Genomic DNA, 22,629 nt, shown 5'->3' on the forward strand with positions numbered 1-22,629 from the left:
TGGAGGCTATGGCTTTTTAATAGACTGATAGTCTAGCATCATGCTACATTTGCTATGATGACTAATTTTCCATTGATTGCAATTGAGTAAACGTCACCAACCCAAACCCTCGGCAAAGTGATTGTATGCCTCCAGGGATTTCCAGGCTCGGAATTGCTCACATGTGTAAAAACTCCTAGCCAATACTAGCCTAGAAAGCTAGACGCACCGCGGCAGCAAAAATTATTTTGCAGAAAGGGTGGTCTAGCAACTCTCCATAGACTTTTCACAATCGTGACACATCAAAATTAACTAATCTTTTTTCAAGTCATTTCAGGGGCTTTACATGTTATACTTTTAACAGGCAAATTCCCCGAACACATCCAACGCAATCTTGATCATATTCTGAATTAAGAAATCATTATAATGCAGTCAAAAGTAATTTACAGTGAACATTAATACTTGACCTTCCGAGTCTTTTGTTCATTTGTCGCGTGACAGAGGCAATGAACGGACCGTTCATGAACGACTCATCACGGTGCGGGAAAAAAACACACGTGTTGAAAGGCTGTGAGTCCTCTAACTTGGATTCTATGCCCGAGCCCGAACTTGGCCGATATTTCCCGTCACTATCCTCGGGCCGGGCTCTTGATCTATAGACGTGCACTCCCAACGCAATGGAGTGCGGCGCGGGACTAGATTTGATGGCCGAGTGCGGGCGCGGGCGGTAATGCACTCACTCTGTGTGTGCGGGAGAATAAAAAGATTCGCGGGACTCCCGCAAACTAGAAATATCTATGAATAAAACATATAAAAACTAATACATTTTTTTCATCTGTTGCAGAAAAGCAACAAGAACAACTAAAACAAAATAGACACGATTTACAGGCCAGATTTTACAGTTTCTATTTATAACATGTTTGCAGCGTTGAGCGATTTAGCCAATCACAGACATATGTGTTGATTTCTTGAACGCAATGACCAATCAGAAGCATTTAAGATAGACTCTCCTCACCGCTCAAAACAGACTTTTTGTTCAGTGCTGAATTCTGTAAGCTGACAAATCCTCTAATTATAACAAACAAAGTGTAGGCTATATATTATGAAAGATTCATTGTGCAGTCAGCTTCACTGATAATAACAGATGTGTGAGATTGCGATGAACTGATGTCAGCTTTTTAGGAGCAATAGCAACCTGTGCTTAAAAAAAAAAATCGAGAATTGAATCTAACCGTGACCTTAGAATCGAAAATGTAATCGAATCGAGGATTTGGAGAATCGTGACACCCCTAGTATTTTGCAATACATGTAACTTTATAACGTTGCACTCTTATATAAGTTATAAATAGCTAGTAAGATAACGTTAAAGGATTAGTTCACTTTTAAAATAAAAATTTATGATAATTTACTCACCCCCATGTCATCCAAGATGTCCATGTCTTTCTTTCTTCAGTCGAAAAGAAATTAAGGTTTTTGATGAAAACATTCCAGGCTTTTTATACTGGACTTCAATAGGACACAAACGTTTCAAGGACCAAATGACAGTTTCAGTGCAGCTTCAAAGGGCTTTAAACGATACCAGACGATGAATAAGGGTCTTATCTAGCGAAACGATTGGTCATTTCAAAACTAAATAAAAAACTTTAAGTTCTATAAGCACAAATGCTCGCATTTGCTCTGTTCTGTGATGCACGTTCGTGATCCTGTTCGAACTCGTTCATCAAAATGAACAAATCTTTTTTCGAGTTATTTCGTTCGTTGGATGAACGAAATGACTCCAAAAAAGACTCGTTCAAAATGAACAAATCTCTCTTTTCGAGTCATTTCGTTCGTTGAATGAACGAAATGACTCGAAAAAAGATTTGTTCATTTGGATGAACGAGTTCGAAAAGGAGAGTCACGAACGACGGTACGCGCTCGCGCTGTGCAAGACAGGGGTGATCAGCGCGTACACGAGCGTGATTGACACTGCTAAGACATTCCTCCTGGCTCTGATTGGTTGTTTCTGACCGGGAGCGGTGTATTTCTGCAAATGGCAATAGGACCACAGGGAGGAGCCAGAGGAGCTTGATTTTTTCACAGATTATCTGTCTCATATTCTACTGTCAGGAGTGAGGACATAATGACAGTTTTAACAAATATTTGTTAACAAAAGTTACCTACTGGAGCTTTAATACAGTCTCTTTGTAATCTCTGTCATTTCGTCTCTTCATGATATGCGTAACATTATAAACAGAAAGAAATATTCGAAATTTGCTTGTAAAACTTTGTAAACACCACAGCTTATTATTTGTGATTTGTAGAATAGTATTTGTCCATCTGCAATGAAGAATTTGAGAAGGTGTATTGTGTTGTGTTTGTGGAAGAGAAAAAAAAGTCTCCAGAGGCCACACACAGTGTGATTTTGTAATCATGTCAGTTTTTTAAATGCATTTGATAGGCCTATCACTTTTTTTTAAATGTTTTTGCTCAGCTGTTGGCATTTTTAAAATGTATTTGCCAAAATTAGTAATGATAGGCTATTTATATACGGGTTTATTAAAAATAGCAACATTTTATGTAAAATTCACTTAAAGAAGAGTTTCTTTCATGGTGAAGACGTGAAACGTTCCATAGTTTAGTCAAGTGGAATATTGCTGCCATCTACTGGAAAACAAACACCTTTGTTAGTGCGCAATGAATAGTTTGTGCTTGAATGGCTAGATGTAATTACTCTTTATTTTAGTTTTAGGCTGTAATGTAGCTTAGGTGCTATTTTGTTTAACCATCATCACCCTTTTATTTATTTATTTTTTTAAATGTTTTTTATTTTTTAAATATCATGAGCACAATGACGAGTGGAATGGGCTGTGGTGCAAGGGGCACCAGGTAAAACCTTGCCTAGGGCAGCAAATTGGTCAGGTCCGGCCTGGAAAATGTCCCCATTTTACAGTATGCATACTGCAAAAAAGACCAGACGGGTGCAGCAATTACAATGAACAAGGAATTAACCTTGGGTGCGTTTCTCAAACAACGAAGTAGACTAACTCGCTGCTTAACTAGCCTTTACGATCTATTTTTTTTAAATTTTACTTTTTTACAAACGATGAATCGTTGAAGAATTCAGCTAGTCACGACTGTTTCCTGAAACAATACTTAGCCTACTGTATTTGTCGTTCAGGCAGGTGTTAATGACGTCACGCAGGTTAATCAATCCGTTTGCGATCGAATTGATGCTCGAATTTTGCTATAAATTACGGACGTGGCACTGGCATCTGACGACTAAATATAATTTTTCGTTGTTATTTTGCTTTATTTCTAGATTCAATAATAGGCTCGTTCTTACACCATATATGCGCATGCACAATCATTAGACTTAGCCTTGGGCAGTGCACAGGCAGCTTTAAACATGGGATTTGTAGTTTATGTGGAACAGCAGAAACTGTAGAGTATGGGCTGCTAATAATGTTGTAGCTATTGCTTATGAAAATGAAAGGGTATTTGTGTATTTCTGTTGAAAGTAAGAAATGAAATCATACACTTAAAACGCTGCTGCATAGAATAATCGAATATTTAACACATTAATGAGGTATAGCTACTGAAGAAAGTTTGAATTGTTTAATAGTATTTAAAGGTAGAAAATATTTATTATTATTTAATTATTAGTTTTCCCCCATTTACCATTCCGTCAGTGGTCCACACTCCAGCCCAGTAGTTAGCGGGAATGCTCCATATCTTTTGTTTTCCAGCCCGCCATAAAACGCTAACAAGAAGACGACATATGATGTATCTTTTAAATTGAAAAACGTCATATGTGTAATTCAGGGCACAATTCAAACGGGATCCAAATATTTGTTTTCTCTTACCATTGACTACCATACAATATTTTTCCGAAATAAGGTCCCATGGTGGTCCACCGGAAGGGGAGGGACTTTTTCTATATGGCTCTCTTTCTATATGGAACCAGAGTGGAACTTTAACCAGTTCAGAAGCCGGAAGTTTACTGAGAGTGGAAGTTCTCCGGCCCCTTATTAGACATTCTCTGGTGAAAATCCTCCATGCAATCTAATTTGATTTCCTACCGTTTCAGTGAGCACGTTCATGGGTGGGACCATATAGTTGGTATATAGTTGGTCTGACAAAAGTTTCCATTTCTGCAGTTAAACACAACTTCACAAGATTTTCATTTATATTTATATTTAGCAAGCCATAAATAGCCTGATACAGTACTTAACACTATTGGAACACACTGCCTTTATACATAAAACTAATTGTATTTAACAGTTTGAACATAAAATAAAAAATGTTATATTTTGTTTTATGGAATTAAATTGATTTACGGAATTAAATAGATGTGCAATTCATTAAAATAGTGGCAAGGAGTCCCAATTAAGAAAACACTGCCTTAAAATTGTCAATCCTCTTTTTTTATACAAATCTCACCTGTACACATTCTGGAGGGGTCAAGCAACTGTCCTCCCCGTCAGTGACGTCACAGCCTGCCTTTCCTAGAGACCAAGTTGTAAGTCTTTTATTTCGTCCCTTAGTCTCATAAATAACAAAAAAAGTTCACTTTTTTGATGCATTATGATGATTTATTCAAAGATAGGACTTAACCTTATTATTATGCTTTTCTTTTCTCTTTTTTGTATATGTATAAGTACATAATTTGATGTATGCAAATACAAAAAAAATGTATGGGGAGAACAATCCAACCGTCTCCATTGACTTTGCATTGCGAGAGGCTGTCTCCTTGTCATTTCTTGCTTCTAACAAAATACAGAAAAATGCCTAAAACCTGCTGTGTGACAAGGTGTACAACAAACAAGCTAAAAACACAGAAATAAGTTTTCATAAGCTGTCGACCCCAAAAAACTAGTGTTTAGAACATAAAAGTGGATACAGGCAGTTGAGACAGAGCGTCACGTGTCTCATTACTCTGACAAGTTAACTAACGTAACTTACGCCCGCTGAAGGAGACCGTAGTCGGCAACACAGGATAGTTTATCTTACAGAAATATAATATATAAAAATGACATTTGGATATTTAACTCACCAGTGACCAAATGTTTAACTTGCAGCAAACGTAGTGTATTTTTAGTGCATACTGAGTGAGTGTCAGGATCCCTCAATTTACTCAAAAGCTCGTTTTTTGGTGTCGACAGCTAATGAAAAGTTATTTCTGGGTTTCTTTGCTTGTTTGCTGTACACCTTGTCACATAGCAGCTTTTAGGCATTATTCTGTCTTTTGCTAGAAGCAAGAAATGACAAATGCCTCTCGCAATGCAAACTCAAAGTCAATGGAGACGGTTGGATTGTTTCCCCACCCGGTGGGCGTGGTCTTCATATTATGACGCGTTGCGCTCTGTCTCTATTGGCGACGGGTCAAAAAAAATGCGGGGGACAGAATCACCTGTTTCTAAAAGTGCGGGGGACGTGTTCCCCCCGCCACCCACCCGCCCGTTTGCTACGCCCCTGGGTGCATTGATTTTGCACTTCGGATTCTGACCGGAAATAGTAGACCATCCGGGTCTTTTTTGGAACACTTCAACATACTACGATTTGGGACGTACTAATTCTATTTAGCACGGATAGTATGCGAATTGAGACTGGGCCACGCTTTCTTCATGTGTGAGACAGTATCTAATTAAATTTAAACGAACTGCGCAGCCTTCTGTTGAAATAATGCGTTTGAAATGGGCAGATGAAATGAGAAAATAACCAAAAGCATCGTAAAAACAGGTAAGCAGATAAGTTAAACGAAACGCGGACTTTCAAATGACCTTCCTTTCTCTGGAAAAAACAAGCAATGTGAACTCTTTTGATTGTGAAAGCGTGTATGATGATGCTCACTCCCTCACACACTCCCGCTCTATATGAGTGAATTGAATTGACTCTTGTTTATTCTAGTAATTTATGACATCACGCACCAACTGGAGAGAACAGAGAAGCTTTTGTCTGATGTGTCACACAAACTGCTGTTTGAGAACATCTTTCACACTCGATACGAAAGTACGAATCGATCAGTTGATCTGTGATCAGCAATACATTTCACCTTATATGTAACGTTATAGGCCTAACTAACACGTATGTAGGACGATATTCGTTGCGTCTTTGCTTTTCTTGTTCTTTTTTGATTGCACAGGAGAAAAACTGCATTTGAAATGCATTTACACTGCATTAAAATTAATAGGAAAGGGGAAACCGTACAAAGAGTTAAAGTTTGGGCATACTTGTTGTTCTTTAATAAAAACAGATGTTACGTCGTCTTTTCCATCTGTAGTGTTCTTGCTTAATCATATCAAGACATATGTCATCATTGAAATCACATAACCATTCAACAAAGAAAAGTTTCATAAGCATTTTGTTGTCGTTGAGACTTCTGATAAATGGCAAACATTTCAAAATGGTAAAATATTGTCCAGGCCGAGGTGCATATCCTGATGATGATGCAAGCAGGTTGTTTACTATGACTGAAGGTGCCTTGAAAAAAACAATTTGAAGTAAAAAGAAATAAAAGGCCTTTCAATAAGGGTGATGTGAATAGATACAGGCAATCAAAAGCTCAGAATTTATTCACCAGTCTTTTCTGGAGAAGGGGTGGACAGGTTGCCGATGGAGAGGTGTTTGTTAAATTTATCTGTAGGTTTGCTGTAGACCTAGAGATTTGTTTATGCTGGAATAAAGTATCAGACAGGATATAAATGGGTCAGTGGCAAATAAGATTAGTCAAAATATTTGTTTGCCTCACTTTTTGCCCTTGTGCCCCACCCAATTCTGGAACCCATATCAGATGTAAATTTCGCACCCGTGCCACCACCACCCGGCGGCTTTAGGAAAACAGACCACGGTGGGCAGTACGTAAATATAGGAGTACTATGTTAAAGTAATTTGTATTTGCTACACTTTCTGCTACCAGCAGGTGGCGCTATTACAATAACCGAATATGAGCATGGTCATGTGTTCAGGACAGGACTCTTACTGTATGTTCACACCGCCGCCGGCGAGAGCGGCAAAATTCGCTCTCGCCGCCCTGCCAGCGACGCCGTGGAAAGATTCGTGGACGCTCTGATGCTCTGACGTAGATCGAACGCGTGGTCTTTTTTACAACTGTATTTAAAGGGGCCACAAAGCAAACAAGCATGTCGATTGTTATTTTTGCAGAAAATTGATCGATGGAAAAAACTTAACAATTACAGTGACATGTTTGCTAATGAAATAAACAAACTAAAAGCCATTTGTGTGGTGTGGCTTTTGTGTTCATGGTTAAGTGCTATTATAATTTGCATTCCCGCTGAAAAACAAGTGTTCTAGCGCGAAAATATTGCCTATAAATACTAGTGTTGCGCGCCTTATCAAATTCAAATGATCAACCTCCTCAATTTTGCTTGGGAACTAATGTGGTCGGAACCAAAGTTTACAGGACTGCGTTCTCTGGACTTCTCTCAAACGGAGCACTTCTATATTCCGATTGGTATCCGCCGGTTGCCGCCGAACCGCGTCATTGCTTATTACCATAAAGTTGACCTGACTTCAACTCTCCTCGCCGCTCTCACCGTCCAAGACGCGCCGCGCCGCTCTCGCCGGAGCTCGCCGCCGGCTCTCATTGACAATGAATGACTTCCGGCCACTTTGACGCTCTCGCCGGCGGCGGTGTGAACGCACAGTTATCAAACATGCGAAGTTTAGGGCAGATCGGACATTGTATGGCTGAGTTACTGCAGGCTGTTTGTGGTTGCCTAGCAACATCGGAACTGCAAGCAAAATTGACAGAGAACTTCTCTGATGATGCATATTTCACCCAGAGGCTGAAATTGGGTTTGCACATCTATATTTGTCAGGCCGCCAAGGCCACATCCTGCGACGAAAACTCAAGATCTTCGCAATTTAACGTCGCAAAGGCCTTAAGATTACACTCACCAAATTTGAAGAGGATCGGATCGGATCAAAACTGTAGGAGGAGTTTGTTAAAGTACGTCTGGAAATGGCAAAAACGGCACAAAAAGTTCAAAATGGCTGACTTCCAGTTGTGTTAGGGCTACGCTCCAAGAGACTTTTTTATAGGTATTGGGTCATTACATGTATGTACTGAATTTCATACCTGTACGTGAAACCTAGAGCCGGGGCAATAATTTAGGGGGGGGCAATTAAGCCATTTTGCCCCACCCAATTCTGAAACCCATATCACACTTAAATTTTCACCACTTCTAAAGCGTGTGCAAAGTTTCATGAGTTTTCGAGCATGTTTAGGCCCTCTAAAAAGCGATTCATTCAGGAGAAGAAGCTGAATAATATTTAACGGAGCAAAAACAATAGGGTCCTCTCACTTTCGGTGCTCGGGCCCTAATTATAAATTATAATAATTTATTATAATAATTTATTATAATAAATTATAATAATCATAATAAAAAATATGCTGTACTTGCCACACTGTGGATAAGCATGGATAATTTTAAAAAGGACTTGAAGACATTTATTTGATCAAGCTTTTGCCATTTGATTAGGTCTGAGAACTGTGAGTGATTGGTTGTATGATTTTCTTGGTGTCATGTTTTGATGTATTTTAGAGTTATTTGGCACATATGGACAGCACTTTGGTCCATTCTAATGGTTTTGAAAGTGCTTTATAAATAAAAGTTTAGTTGTATCACGATTAGGGATGTCACTTAAGATTATTTTGGTAATCGAGTAATCCGGTGGATTATTTTGATGATAAATCAAGTAATTGTATTATTTTTGTGGTAATAAAACCAGACCCATTGAAATATGATTAATTGTGCAGCCCTATCCTAGGCCTATGTTTATGTCATGAAAAACATTGCAGAAAATGTGATGTTTTTTATTTTTATTCATTCTTGTATTAAACATTGAGAAAGTGCCGATAGGCTATAGAGGTGATACATTTTTTTTCTGCAACATTTGCTGTATCACACATGCTTCCCATTACCTTCTTTAACTCTGTCTCTGGTTTACTGACAACTTCTAAATCCAGTGAGACTACTGAAACCGATGTTTTGAATGGAAGCAGACCAGTCAGTAAAGGGTTAATTAGTTTGCATTCTTGGCATAATTTGCCATCTAAATTCCCATCGTCACCTCCCTCATGTTACCCTCTGAGTGTGTGTAATGGTTTGGATAAACTATTTGTGAATCCTTACTTTGTCTCTTGTGAAGATAATTTGTGAGCTGCTGTGCTGTTGGGAATAAACGGCCTGGCTTTCACAGTGAATCTTTGTTTCCATGCATTACTGAGTTAAATGGAAAAGAAAACCCTCAAGGGTATGGTTTCCTGTTATGTATTCAAGCTCCTCCTTTTGAAAAAAGTACACTCTAGCATACTTTTAAAAAGAGAACTTACTATAAAAAATAACAGCCTATACTTATAAAATGTATACTTAAGTGCAACCTGAATGTAATGTTTTCTGACACTGCACATTAATTGCAATTAATGAAAATATATTTTAGTTTCAATTATTATTAAAAGCATTTAGCTGATCTAGCTGAACTTCTAGATGATCTTGCTGAAGCTAAAATATATACTGTAATGCAATTATTGAATCTTCTGTCAAGTATTTAAATGTTTGTAAACACATTTGTAATAATGAAGCAGTAATTTGGCACATTTAAAATATTTCAATATAGTTAATTGGATCTGTAATTAAATCCTCTTACATTTGAAATTTTAACCTTTTTAAAATACTTTTTAAGATCAAATCCATTCTTCATTCATTTCATTTTAAAAGTACCTCTGTGCTTTTCTAAGTTGTAGAGTTGTCTTTTTTTCTTCTTTTTGTTAATTCAGACATGCTAGGTGTGCTCTTTTTGGGTTAGAGTTGTTGTGAGAGATTGTACTTTATATTTTTATTAGGGCTGCACAATATATCGAAAAAATGATCAAAAATATTGCAAATGTATATATCGCGATATGCATATCGCAACGACTTGCAATAGCTGGGGTCATGATCAAAAGACAAAGAGAAAATCTCTCACTGCTCTTAAATAACTTTTGTAGCTTTATTTAGAATCGGTATACATTTAATTCATTCAGTGAAAACCAAGCAATGTTTCATTTTTACATTTAATTATTCAGTTTCTGATGTTAAATAAACCTAATGTAGGCCTACCTGAAACCCTAAACCCAGTGGTTTAACACTTCTTATGCTACAGTAAAACACTGCTGTTCACTTTCACAAGTTGAAGGGATGTTTTCTTGTCACAAAAATAATGTGAAACATGTATGTAGGTTATATAATCTTAAATATATAGTAAAGATAATTTAAGTTTATTTTACACACTTTAAGCATTATCATATCTCATAACGAATATTAAATTATTTAATGAGTTATCGCATATCACACTTTTCTTCAATACCGTGCAGCCCTAATTTCTTATTTTTTACTATTAAACTGATTTAGGAGTTAAAAGGGTGAGTCATAATACATAATTTGTATGATCTGTCTCATTAAGGGTTAGGAGTATGAGTCATGTTCACGTGATTGAAGCAGATGGTCATCAGAAGTGTCGGGTGGCACTCTGTTGTTTCCAGTTTAGACCACAGCACCAAACCCAGTTACTGTAATAGTACTAACTCACTCACTTCCCTTGCACGTGTTATATAGAAAAAAGCTGTGTAACAGGTTTTGTCATATAATCTGGGGTAAATTCTCAATTTGTTCAAAAGTCTGTTGAAGAAAGACTGTTGGACTATATGATACAGTAAAAAAAGTTTGATTTTACCTACAAAATGTTCTAATGTAAAGAGATTGTTGAAGTAAAATTGAAAATATTCCCTTTTTCTTTACTCAAAATGCCATTCTTAAAACCATCCTTACCTTTTGCATACTTTTTAAAAGTGTACTACGTATTACAGAAATTATATACTTTAAAACAAAATCGCTAAATACACTATTAATCACAATTTACATAGATAAAAACAAAGTTACAAATAAAGTAAGGTCTAACTATAGTATTCAGACATAGAAATGTAATTATTAGGCATGCATGAAAAATAACACTATAGTGTTCCCTGTAGAAATGTTATATTGATTAACCTTTGTGAATGCTTTATTTTATTGTTTGATTAGCATTAATGACATAGACAGCAGAGGTATTTACAGGCTGCTGTCACTTTAAGACTGAATGCATGGGTCCAATATTAGGTGTGTGGGGGAAAAAATGATTCTTGGATGCATCGTGATGCGGACGATTCTGAATCGAATCACAAATGTCAAAAATTGATTTTCTAAATGTTAATTGATAACGTAATGTTAAGGGATCGCAAAAGGTGCCTGGACAGTCTGCAGCTGTGCACATAACGGAGAAGCATGATTGTTGAGCGAGAAATCCGACCGGCACCCTCTGTATTCATAACTAGTGTAACTTTGGCTTCTATGAAGTTGAAGGGAAAAAGGACCTGGACGAGAGCTACACTTTATGCATGTAGGGCTCCAGACTGCGACCAAATGGAGGACAAGAGGTCGTACTGGTGCGACCACCACATTGTGCAATTGATAAGAGCTGCAACTTCTGTTACATAAGATACGAGAAACATCAATTGAAATGAAAGTGAAACGAATGTTACGAATCCGCGCTAATCGCTTGCGCGCGTGCTCAGAACAGGTTTACTCTTGGGCCGATCTCAATCACTCGACAATGTTATTACACAGCGCTGGAAGATCCCGTGAGAAAGCGTTTGAATTCACTGCAGAATTAATAACATCGCAAGCGAGATCTAATTGGAAGCATTCAAATTCGGTTCAGAATTCTGTTATAAACCAGATCAAACAGCGCTGACGTGGAAACCAGGACAAACTTAAAAGCCACCACCCAACTTGGCGAATTACAAACTCTATCGCAACATTTAATGCCAAATCATTTCCATTTGTTTAATTAATCAAATATATTTGAAGTAAATGTATTATGGATCATTACAAATATTTTGTTTTAAAAAGTAGTTTTAAAAAAGACTAAGTAGTCACACAGTGAGAAAAAAAATATGTAGGCCTATAGAAAAAAAAGATGCATGTGTAATCGTTTTATCATCGCATCGCAGCCCTCTAAAATTGTAATCGAATTGTGAGGTGCGTAGAGATTCTCACCCCTATCTAATATACTGATACACATCTGATTTCTTTCTCAACTGTTTACGTTCACTTAAAGCTAGACTGTGTGATTTTTACCCCCATCTAGCGGTGAAGAGGTATATGACCATCCAGTGAATATTAGTTTCTGTTCCTCTCAATTCCGATTTCGTTTTTTTAACTCCTACGGTGGCCAGTGTAGTCCAAGATTAACATGGCTTCCACTTCGACCTCGTCCATGAGTGTTCCTTCAAGTGATGAGGTTATTTTAGAAAACTATTATAATTTGCAGTAATTTCATTTGTCAGGTAACTTATAGGTTATGACATCTATGTAAAATGAATACTAGTTTTATGTTTTCGTTATTTTTTTACCATTTCATTGCTAACGTCAGTTGTCAGGTTCCCAGACGAATGCAAGCTAATCTTAGTAAAGTAACTTTTATCAGTGCTATCATTATTCTGTATGTTGTACGACATCACTAGCGTAAGGCAAAGTTTACATGGTAGGCTATATCATTTACTCCGTGAGCAGAGATCAGTTGATGTGACGGAGGTGCAAGCAATCCCCCTCTTGACATTCGACACGGTGCCATCGAGTGTTAAAATGCGAAAGGCGAAGCTTGAATTAACGGGTATGTCCCTCTTTGGCTAATGTACTTTCAAGATGGAGGGGCAACATGGCGACCGACATTAGAACCCCTTACCCGTATGTATTTTCAATGGCATATTATACACTCACGAGAATACTTTATTACTTGAACGAAGTAAATATACATTAATGAGCACATATTTTTGAAAGAACTAAGTGTTTTTAGCTAAGAATAAACTAAAAACGTTACACAGTGTAGCTTTAAGACATAACCGACTGTGTTTACGAGAATACTTGCCGAGACTGGTATTTTGACATAATTTTGTCTGTGTCTTATTGCCACACATTTTCACAAAAGGCTTATTGCCACACATTTTCTCTTTTATATGCTTTTTTTACGTCACCTCTGTATGCTTCTTTACGTCATCTCTGTATGCTTCTTTACGTCACCTCTAATCATAATCTCTCAATATATTGTCATTTGTCATTCAAGTTGCCAATAGATCCAGGCCACAGGAACATAAACATCCTCTGACAACACAATGGTTTAGTTTTGAGCGTGGGAGCGTAAACGTGACGTGAATGCTCCTCCTCCACCTCTCGGTTCCCCAAACTGACACGCCATGTCTGTTCACGTGGAGACATGTTTAGTTTAAACTATTTTGTCTGCTTAAACTGTAGCTAATGCAGTCGTGTAAAAACATCTTTCTTTTGGACTGAGTATTTTGTGAATGGACTGCTGTTGTTGCCTAAATCTTTTCAGAGTCAGTATGTGGTCTAAATGAAGCTAAAGAATGCTCATGAATATTTTACTTTTGTACGCCATTATTAAACGCATGTGCGCAGTAACTTTGATGATGGCCAAAATCAGTTTTTTACCAACGTATGGATTGTTTTAGCGTGATGGAAGGATGTTTTGACCATTTAAAGAACCAGCTCTGTGGGAATCATTCAGACCTTTGTGTATTGAATGAAATCGCTGTTGCAGCTGAGCAAGCGACATGCCATTTGTAATGGAATGTAAAGCTTGAATTGCGTTTTCATAATTTTTTGTTTTGTTTTTTGAACAGCTGCCAACTGTACATTGGACAAAATGAACAAAAGAGAGGACACCCCTAAAGACCGGTAGGTTTCTTTTGGATTTTATATATTTTTTTCTTTTTTTCCGCCTTCAACACACCAGATTCTCTCAAACTAAAAGACTGATTTAATCTCAGAGAAGCTCAATGATAGATGATTAAGAAAAAAAGCACAGGGATTCAGTTTAATTGTACTGAAAGCTGTCAAGTGAGTCAACAGACCGATACAGACTCTAATCAAACTAATAGCTTTCCACAATTACCTGGGGTCATATTGTTATAAGTGGACAAATAAGTCATTTCTCTTGATATTAAAACCGTGGTAATTAATTCAGCTTGAGATAATTTGCATTAAAATATGTTTTGTGAAGGTAGGGTTGCTATTTGGGCAGTTCAAGTTTTTTCAAAACAAGTTCACTTTTCAAAAAGAGAAAAAAAAGAGGCTGGCATAGTGCAAAAATGTCTTTATTGTCATTTGGTCTTACGTTTGGGAGCAGACAGCCAGGAGTCCATTAACAAGATGGATGAATAGATGACAGATGAACACTGCCAATTTAAGATTTATTCAATTAAAAATTACAAATAATACGTGGAGAAAGGTTTTATACTTTGAAACATTTGCCTGTTGGTTTGTTTTGCATGTGATGGATTATGTAAATTATTTTGGAAATAAAAAAACACACAACCTCTGACTTTTTAAACAACTTGCTTAACACTTGGTTTTGGCGTTGCATTATTCATAATATCATGCTGTGAAGTAAAAAAAAAAAAATGAAATTTAACATTTCTCAAATTCTTTTTAATTGGGGAAAATGAATATATTGCAAATAGACATTTACTGTCATGTTTTCTCTTCTGTCTAGCGGCTGCCTTGGCGCGGTCATATTCTTCATCCTTGGCCTGGGAACACTGTTGCCATGGAACTTCTTTATGACGGCATCTATGGTAATGGAATGTGGAAAACAGCATCGAACAGGAGTTTTTCCCATCTTTAAGCCAAATCTGCTGGAACACAGTTGTTTGCATTTTAATGGACACTTCATTAGTCTGAGAGAAATCCCCCCTCAGATATTGATCTTTTCCCGATCTGAATTACCCAACGACTGTGATTAGTTGGCTAACAGCCAGGATTAAACCTATTAGCCTGATCACTGCTCCAGAGTTTTCTGCTATATTCCTGGAATCACTATAATTGTGATGCTATTACTGTGTTGTGGTTAATCTATATATAATATAAAAGAATGGAATAGAATAGAATATAATTAATTTTCAGATTTACCAGATTACTGTGCTCTGTTGGTTACAGTGTTTACTTTTTATGTTGTTGTTTTTTTATCTTGATTCTCTTTCAAAGGATTCATTCTCATTTTTGTGTAAAATACATGTAAATTTAATCGCAGAAATTGTTATGCATGTGTTATTTTATTTACTATGTTTAAATGATAAATATTGTGTATCTTCATATATATCGTTATATATTAGTTATCGACATCAAAAAATACCACTTAATCTGTAAGGTCATAGTTTTACATTTGCTTATATTTCAGTGTTGAAAGTGATTGTTTAGTGTCTCTAAAAATCTTTGATTTGGTTTTTACAGTATTTCAACAACAGACTCAATACGTCTGAATGGAGGAACGGAACAATAACAACTAGGACGGAGTATTATTTCGATAACTGGATGAATCTGCTTTCCCAGCTGCCTTTGCTGCTGTTTACTTTGCTCAACTCTTTTCTCTATCAGCGGTAAGAGTTTATTTTTTGAAATTTGTTAGATGTTTTTTATATCACATCCACTAACAACTAGTAAGATAGTTTATAATAAAAAAAAAATGTTTACACATAATGTTTAAGGACACATTGTAATTAAAACGTTTTATTACACAAATTTATTACTTCTGCCAGAATATATAGTTGCTGAAATGTTGTTGTTAAAATACAACAAATAAAGTGTGTAGTTTAATATACCAAACATTTTCTGAAACCAGTAATATATAGCAGATCATTTGTGTTTCAGGATCTCAGAGAGGATAAGGATAGCAGGCAGTTTAGTCTTCATCCTCATATTCTTCATCCTCACTGCTGTCCTGGTGAAGGTCCCAATGGAGGAGGACATGTTCTTCTCCGTCACCATGGCAACTATCTGGTTTATCAATTGTTAGTGATTTTGAGACCTCACATCACCATCACTTAGGCTATTTATATTTCTACTGATAAATGCTGATATGGATAAAGATTGCTATTTTAAATAAATTCTGTTCTATTCATCAAAGAATCCTGAAAAAAATATAAAGCAGCACAACTGTTTTCAACATTGATAATACATTTTTCTTGAGCAGCAAAGCAGCGTATTAAAATATTTCTGAAGGATCATGTGACACTGAAGACTGAAGGAATGATGCTGAAAATTCAGCTTTTCATCAGAGGAATACATTTAATTTTAAAATGTATTACAATAGAAAACAGTTATTTTAAATTAACATTTAAGTTTTGAATATTTTCAAATTTAAATATGTAATTTCACAGTTTTACTGTATTTTTTTTATTTTAAAAAATGAACATTAGTGAGCGTAAGAGACTTCAAAAACATTTTAAAAATGATCAACCCTCGAACCGACCTTTAGCTGACGATCACCCTTTTACGGTACATTTACACGACGATGATGTACTAAAAACGAATTGTCTGTCCTTTGCTTTTTTGAATAGTTTCACGTATGAACGACAACGTTGTCGAAACGATCCCCGTTCACACGGATCTGGAAAAACGAGTAAAATCTGCATGCCAGGCCAGTAGTCGGCGATGTCACTTTGTAAAGAAACACTACGTGCCTATAGACTGAATACGTAATACACAGGCACATGACGTCACCGTTTTCACATTCACATTTTTTTAGTCTACACAGAGACGGTAATGATCATTTTCAAAAACTTGCACTTTGAGACCGGTTTTGAAAAGTTTGCTTTTTCAGGCCCCCAAAACGCCATTGTCATGTTAATGAACGTCCAAAACCAATAAAAAGGTTTCCTTTTTGTAGTTGAAAACAGTTTCATGTAAACGCCACCTAAATCTATTTCAGAGTAAATGAATAAATATTGAGATGTATCTAATATTGTTATTGTTTTTATAAAGCCGAAAATTATCTGTTTTTTGTCCGAAAGAGAAAAACTTCTGAAAATATGAGCCTAAAATATTTGCCGTCAGGTTTCACTCTCGTTCCAGCCATTATTACTGCGCGTGTGGCGCTCCGCTTAATATTCCTCTCTTTGCACGTGCGCTCTGCTCAGTCGCTCACGGCCCTTGCGGACGTTCCACTCCTGTACCGCTCATGCTCATCGGAAGTCAAAGTCTGCTCAAATAACGCGCCGACATGAAATTTCTATGTAGTAGTAGGCCCATACTTGTTTTCTGTTTGAAATAGTCCTACTGTGCTGTAACATGATGTGGTATAGTATAGCCGTGCTAGATAACGCTGGTAAAATGACGTTACCCTCTTGTTCACTCATCCGCTACACTCTGCTCACAGGCTCTGAAAATAATAGCTTTGTAGGACTATACATTATTTAGATAATTGGTCAATCTGTTAAATCTAATTCTGTTGCATAGAACTGAATAAAGAATAAGCTTGATATTTAATATGAATATATTTTCTGTCCAATTTTAGTGTTACTTTCAATAAAAGTGTGGTTATTTTATTTTAATAGCTTGTATTTTCTTTTTAATTCAATATCATTAAAATGATTGAATTTCATTTAGAAGTCTAATATTAATACAATTATAAAAAAAAACTAATTTAAAATAATAAATAAATAATTTTTAAGTGCATCCAGAATTTTCGGTTTCGGCCCAGAATTTTCATTTCGGTGCGCCCCTAGTTTTTTAATGTGCATCACCCACTCTTGCTATAAAGTTCAGTGTTTTTTTTTGTGTTCTTGATGATTGTTGTTCTGTCTGTCTCTCGGCAGCGTTCGGGGCCGTGTTACAGGGAAGTCTGTTCGGTTTGGTGGGTTTGTTGCCGCAGAAGTACAGCGCCATCTTTATGAGCGGACAGGGACTCGCAGGGACATTTGCTGCTCTTGCAATGATCTTCGCCATAGCAAGTGAGATTGTTATTGTTTTTGTATCATTGTTGTTTTCGTATCATTGAGATACCATTATAATTTTAAAACATATTTTGAATGTTTGCATTTTTATGTTTCGGTCTTCATTTCTACATTTTTGTTACTTTAAAATCGTTTTTTTTGTAAAAATAAATAAATATATATTTTATTTATTTATATTATATATATTATTTATTAATTTAGTTATTTCAGTTATTTTATTACCTCAAGTTAAACTAAAGGAAAATTAGAAAGGTTGCTATTTAATTTTTTTTTATTATTTAATTTTATTTTAAACTATTTTATTTTTCAAGTAACTGAAAGATATTTTATGGTTTTATTTAATTATAATAACCCCAGTGAGACAATTGGTTTCAACATTACAGTGCATTTGTGGGGGCATTTTAAATGAAAAAAAGTTCCTCACAAGTACACCCAAAACTCACAATTGTAAATTAAAAGAAGAATAAAATATAATGGAAGAAAATAAGAATATAATAAAAAATATGATATAAGTTGGAACAAAACAATATTCGCCAACACTTTATTTGACAGTGTTCATATCACACATCTTACATGTACTTGCTATAGCAAATTATGCATAATTACAAGCAACTTGCCCTAAACCAAAGTACATGTTTTTAATTCATATTACTCAGTACTTGTATAAATACAACAAGGACACTTAAAAATAAAGTGTAATCTTAAAGGTGCTCTAAGCGATGTCACACGTTTTTTAGACCAAAATTTTTTTTATCACATACAGCAAACATATCCTCACTATCCGCTATAGCCGCATGTCCCCTGAACACACTGTAAAAAAACACGGTCTCTGCAGACACCCCAGGCTTCACAAACGGCAACAATAACAAACTGGGCTAACCTGCACCACGAAACATAACAAACTGTTCCAGCCAATAACAGACAAGAAGGATTTGCCGGGGTTAGTGTGCGGATGAGGAGGAGGGAGGGTCTAGCTAGCCTCCGTTTTGTTTGACAATATTTTAAACGTCAACAAGAATTGACGTCACCCAACATCGCTTAGAGCACCTTTAATAATCTTGCAAATGAGGTTTTGTGAGATTAAGCTCACTAGTGGGGACAAATTTGTCGTTTTTTCATCTCTTTTATCATCTCTGGCAATGTCAGGTCAGCATTGCATTTCTTTCTTTTTTAGATTTAGTTTATTTAACTCCACAGAGATTCACTGTTGCTAAATGAACATATATGCTATATAGAAATGCATGAATGTTCATTTGGCAACAGTGAATCTCTGTGGAGTTAAATAAGCTAAATCTAAAATAGAAAGAAATGCAATGCTGAAAATGAAGTGGAGATGGATGGAAAATGAAGATTGATGGAAAATGAAGTGGACATATATATATATATATATATATATATACACACACACATATATATTCTATCTGTTCACTGTGTGTGTGTGTGTATATATATATATATATACACACACACATATATATTATATCTGTTCACTGTGTGTGTGTGTGTGTGTAACAGGTGAAGCTGACAGTGAAACGGCAGCTCTGGGTTATTTCATCACTCCGTGTGTCGGAACCTTAATCACGCTCATCAGTTACATGCTGTTACCCAAACTGGTGAGTGTGTGTGTGTGTTTAGGTCCTGTCAGATCTGTGCTGTTCTTTAGTCAGCTAATTTTGAGACTGATCTCTGGGGTGTGTGTGTGTGCAGGCATTTGCTAGATTTTACCTGGACAGCAAAAGCAAGAGCTACGAGCTTGAGCCGTCGAGCCAGCTGCTGCCTACAGGTGAAACTCGGTGAAATGGCAATCCAATATGTGCATGTTCCACAAAACCTATATACACCATTATTAATAGATAAAAAGATATTATTTTAAATAATGTTCATTCCAAGTGTTATTACCCTTGAGAAAAAGAAATACACTTAAAGGTGCAATGTGTTAAAATGTTGAGTATCTATTGACAGAAATGCAATATGACATCCATAACTATGTGTTCAGTGGTGTATAAAGAACTTACTTAATAAACCGTAATGTTTTTATTACCTTAGAATGAGGCATTTATATCTACATAGGCGCGGGAATCCCCTTCTATGAAGGTCGACATATTGTGACGTCATGTTTCTACCGTAGCCGACAGCGAACAAACAGTGCTACAGAGCGCGTTTCGTCACAACCTTGAAAGAGAAGCCGCAGAAAGCTAGAAGCTAGCAATAAACACCGTGAGTAGTGACTTTTCCCTTGTCAGTGGTGTAAAATATGTAGTTGGATTGGTTCATGTAACTTAATTCTTCTCCCTCGCTGTGTTATGGCTTTGCTATGTGGGGATAAATGTGCTGGTTACTTTCGTGAGACAGCTGATTAGTACTCTTGTCATTGACCGTAAAACAGTTACAGGAATCACCAACCCGTCGATCTTGGAAGCATTTTAAGTCGATCGAGTTTCCAAAATCAGAGAAAAAAAACTATTGTGTGTAGTAAATGGTGTCTAGGGGATGCGGAGGCGCGCGCGCTGTTACAATCATGTCATTTTTGCCGCACGCACCTTTGAGCTCATGCGGTATGAGCTATGAGCGGTATGAGTCCAGTATAAACAAGGCTTAACGCTTTAACCAGCTCGGCCACAGTAACAGCTCATATTAGCCAGCTAAACCTGTACTACCCTGTTAGAAAAAATATATAGTTGCATAGTTTCATGTGGTTCTTTTCCCTCGCTGTATTATGGGTTTGCTATGTGGGGAGAAATGTGCTGGTTACGTTCGTGAGACAATCAACTAATTACTATTATTATATTACGTATTAAGACCCTTGATCCTTGCCTGACTATGGCTTTGTAAACTTTATCCATGATGTGGTTTATAATGGACTGTGGTACAGAAACTTGGTTTACTCTGGCTATTCTCTGCCGTCTCAGACGATGATGTTTGTCCCGTTTTAGCCACCGTAGCTTCTTCAAAAGGGAGGGTGAGCGGTGGGCTGAGCCCTTAGTGTAAACTCGCAACCGAACCGCTAGATGTCGCTAAAAGTCACACACTGCACCTTTAAGCATACTTTTAAAAAGACTATGTTTTACAGAAATAACATGCTATAAAGGTGTGAACCGAATGTAATGTTTTCAGGCACTTTATATCATATATGATGTTAATGCAACAAAGTTGCAATTTAGTACATCTAAAATCTTATGTGCTAGTATGTTAGTCAACACATCAAAATAAGTGTACTTCTTTAAAGCACAGCACAAATTATGAAAACAATGATTTACAATTTACTTTAAAATAAAACTTTTAATTTGACATTATTACACAGTGCACTTTTTAAAATTGTACTAAAATTGAAAGTCACAAAAGTAGACTCTTAAGTACACTTAAGGTGCCTTTATGTCATTAATATTATATTATTAATGACATTCACTAAAAATGCACATTCAATATAATTAAGTGCACTTCTTTTCACAAGGGAATATTTTTGATTGAAATGAATTCTGTTCCTCCAGAAACTGTGGAAGGCTGTGAGACGACGAGCGATCCGTCTAATTGCTCTGTGGTCGACGGGAATCCTAACAAAGCTGCCAACTGTGTGAATGAAGAGGAGGGTAGCAAACAGGCCTTCCTCCCGCTGCAAGCAGAAAACACGTCCACCCAGAAGAGCTCTGTCCTGCAGGTCTTCAAAAAGGTGACGTTTTATTTCACCAATTAAAGTATCAGAACGTCTCGCAGCTTGTGGTCTGTTTTGAATCTTTAAAAGTGGCTTATTGTCATCATCATCTCTCTGTCTCTAGATTTGGGTTATGGCGTTCTGTGTGACGTTTGTGTTCACAGTAACACTGTCAGTTTTTCCAGCTGTTACCGTGGATGTGAAAACTGTCTATGGAGGAAACTGGGGTATGGAATACGTTTGCTCGCTTGCTCTCACACACACACAAACACTTGTTGTGTTTTCATATTTTATGTCTTCCATAGACATAATGATTTTTATACTGTACAAACTTTATGTTTCTATCCCCTTACACCAGGGGTGTCAAATTCAAACTCAGTAAGGGCCATGCTGAGGGTTGTAAATAAAATCAGGCGCCGGATATATATTTAGAGGATTTTTCATTTATTGAAATATAAGTGTATTAGTTGGCTAACTGTATTAAAAAAAACTCTCAATTCATTAAACCACATTATCATAACAAGGTTTTACTTTTTAATTTTGAGTTGTAACACATTTCTACATATTTCACAAAACATGTGTCACAGGAGGCCTTTTTATGTTTATCAAAACAAGAAATAAGGTCTCTGACCAGCATAACTGCATAAAACAGTACTTTAAAAACAATTTTAATTTCATAAGAACTGTTTGATAAAGCAAAATAGTCAACAAATGATAGACAACAAATTGTATCTGATATTGTATCATTTGGCTTATTTTGGTAGCTCTTACTTTGAAAAGACAACTTTAACTTGAAAGGAAACATGCACTGGGCATGCTGCCAACTGTCAGTTTAACAAAACAGTGCTTAAAAACAACTTATGGATTTTAGAACATTTTTTTGATAAACCAGAACATTCAACAAATGGTAGACAATTATAGACACATGTATATAGATAACAAATTACATTTGAAAATTGTATTATTTGGCTTATTTTAGTAGCTCTTACTTTCAAAAGACAATTTGAACTTGAAGACACATGCAAACCTAAGCAAATTAGGCTCTTCTTTTTTTAACTCTTACCAGACACTCTGACACACTGATTAGTAATGCCTTACATTACTGCTTTACACTGTTTACAGTTATATTACGGGGCTGTTGAATGCTTGAATCTGATTGGTTGACGACCGT

At 36.4% G+C, this 22,629-nt stretch overlaps 2 protein-coding genes across 8 annotated transcripts in view; one reads left to right on the forward strand and one right to left on the reverse strand.

The window, feature by feature from the left end:
• mpdz (multiple PDZ domain crumbs cell polarity complex component) overlaps positions 1 to 22,629 on the reverse strand; it is a 241,481-nt gene that overhangs the window by 50,966 nt on the left and 167,886 nt on the right. The window lies entirely within an intron of this gene.
• LOC143710814 (equilibrative nucleoside transporter 2) overlaps positions 5,335 to 22,629 on the forward strand; it is a 36,157-nt gene continuing 18,862 nt past the window's right edge. For 2 of the 7 annotated variants that reach the window (XM_077202047.1, XM_077202041.1), the window contains exons 1-10: positions 5,403 to 5,700; positions 13,700 to 13,754; positions 14,572 to 14,653; positions 15,309 to 15,454; positions 15,726 to 15,865; positions 17,672 to 17,806; positions 19,325 to 19,422; positions 19,517 to 19,592; positions 21,298 to 21,476; positions 21,583 to 21,685. In XM_077202047.1, coding sequence (XP_077058162.1) covers positions 13,723 to 13,754; positions 14,572 to 14,653; positions 15,309 to 15,454; positions 15,726 to 15,865; positions 17,672 to 17,806; positions 19,325 to 19,422; positions 19,517 to 19,592; positions 21,298 to 21,476; positions 21,583 to 21,685 — 991 coding nt within the window. In that variant the 5' untranslated portion in view covers positions 5,403 to 5,700; positions 13,700 to 13,722. Of the gene's footprint in view, positions 5,701 to 13,225; positions 13,394 to 13,699; positions 13,755 to 14,571; positions 14,654 to 15,308; positions 15,455 to 15,725; positions 15,866 to 17,671; positions 17,807 to 19,324; positions 19,423 to 19,516; positions 19,593 to 21,297; positions 21,477 to 21,582; positions 21,686 to 22,629 lie in introns of those variants that run through there. The other 5 variants (XM_077202046.1, XM_077202044.1, XM_077202043.1 and 2 more) reach the window with 4 other exon arrangements.

Source organism: Siphateles boraxobius, unplaced genomic scaffold (assembly GCF_051911475.1).
Source record: "Siphateles boraxobius isolate OS27281-9 unplaced genomic scaffold, OSU_SipBor_1 48, whole genome shotgun sequence".
Classification (NCBI taxonomy): Eukaryota; Metazoa; Chordata; class Actinopteri; order Cypriniformes; family Leuciscidae; genus Siphateles; species Siphateles boraxobius.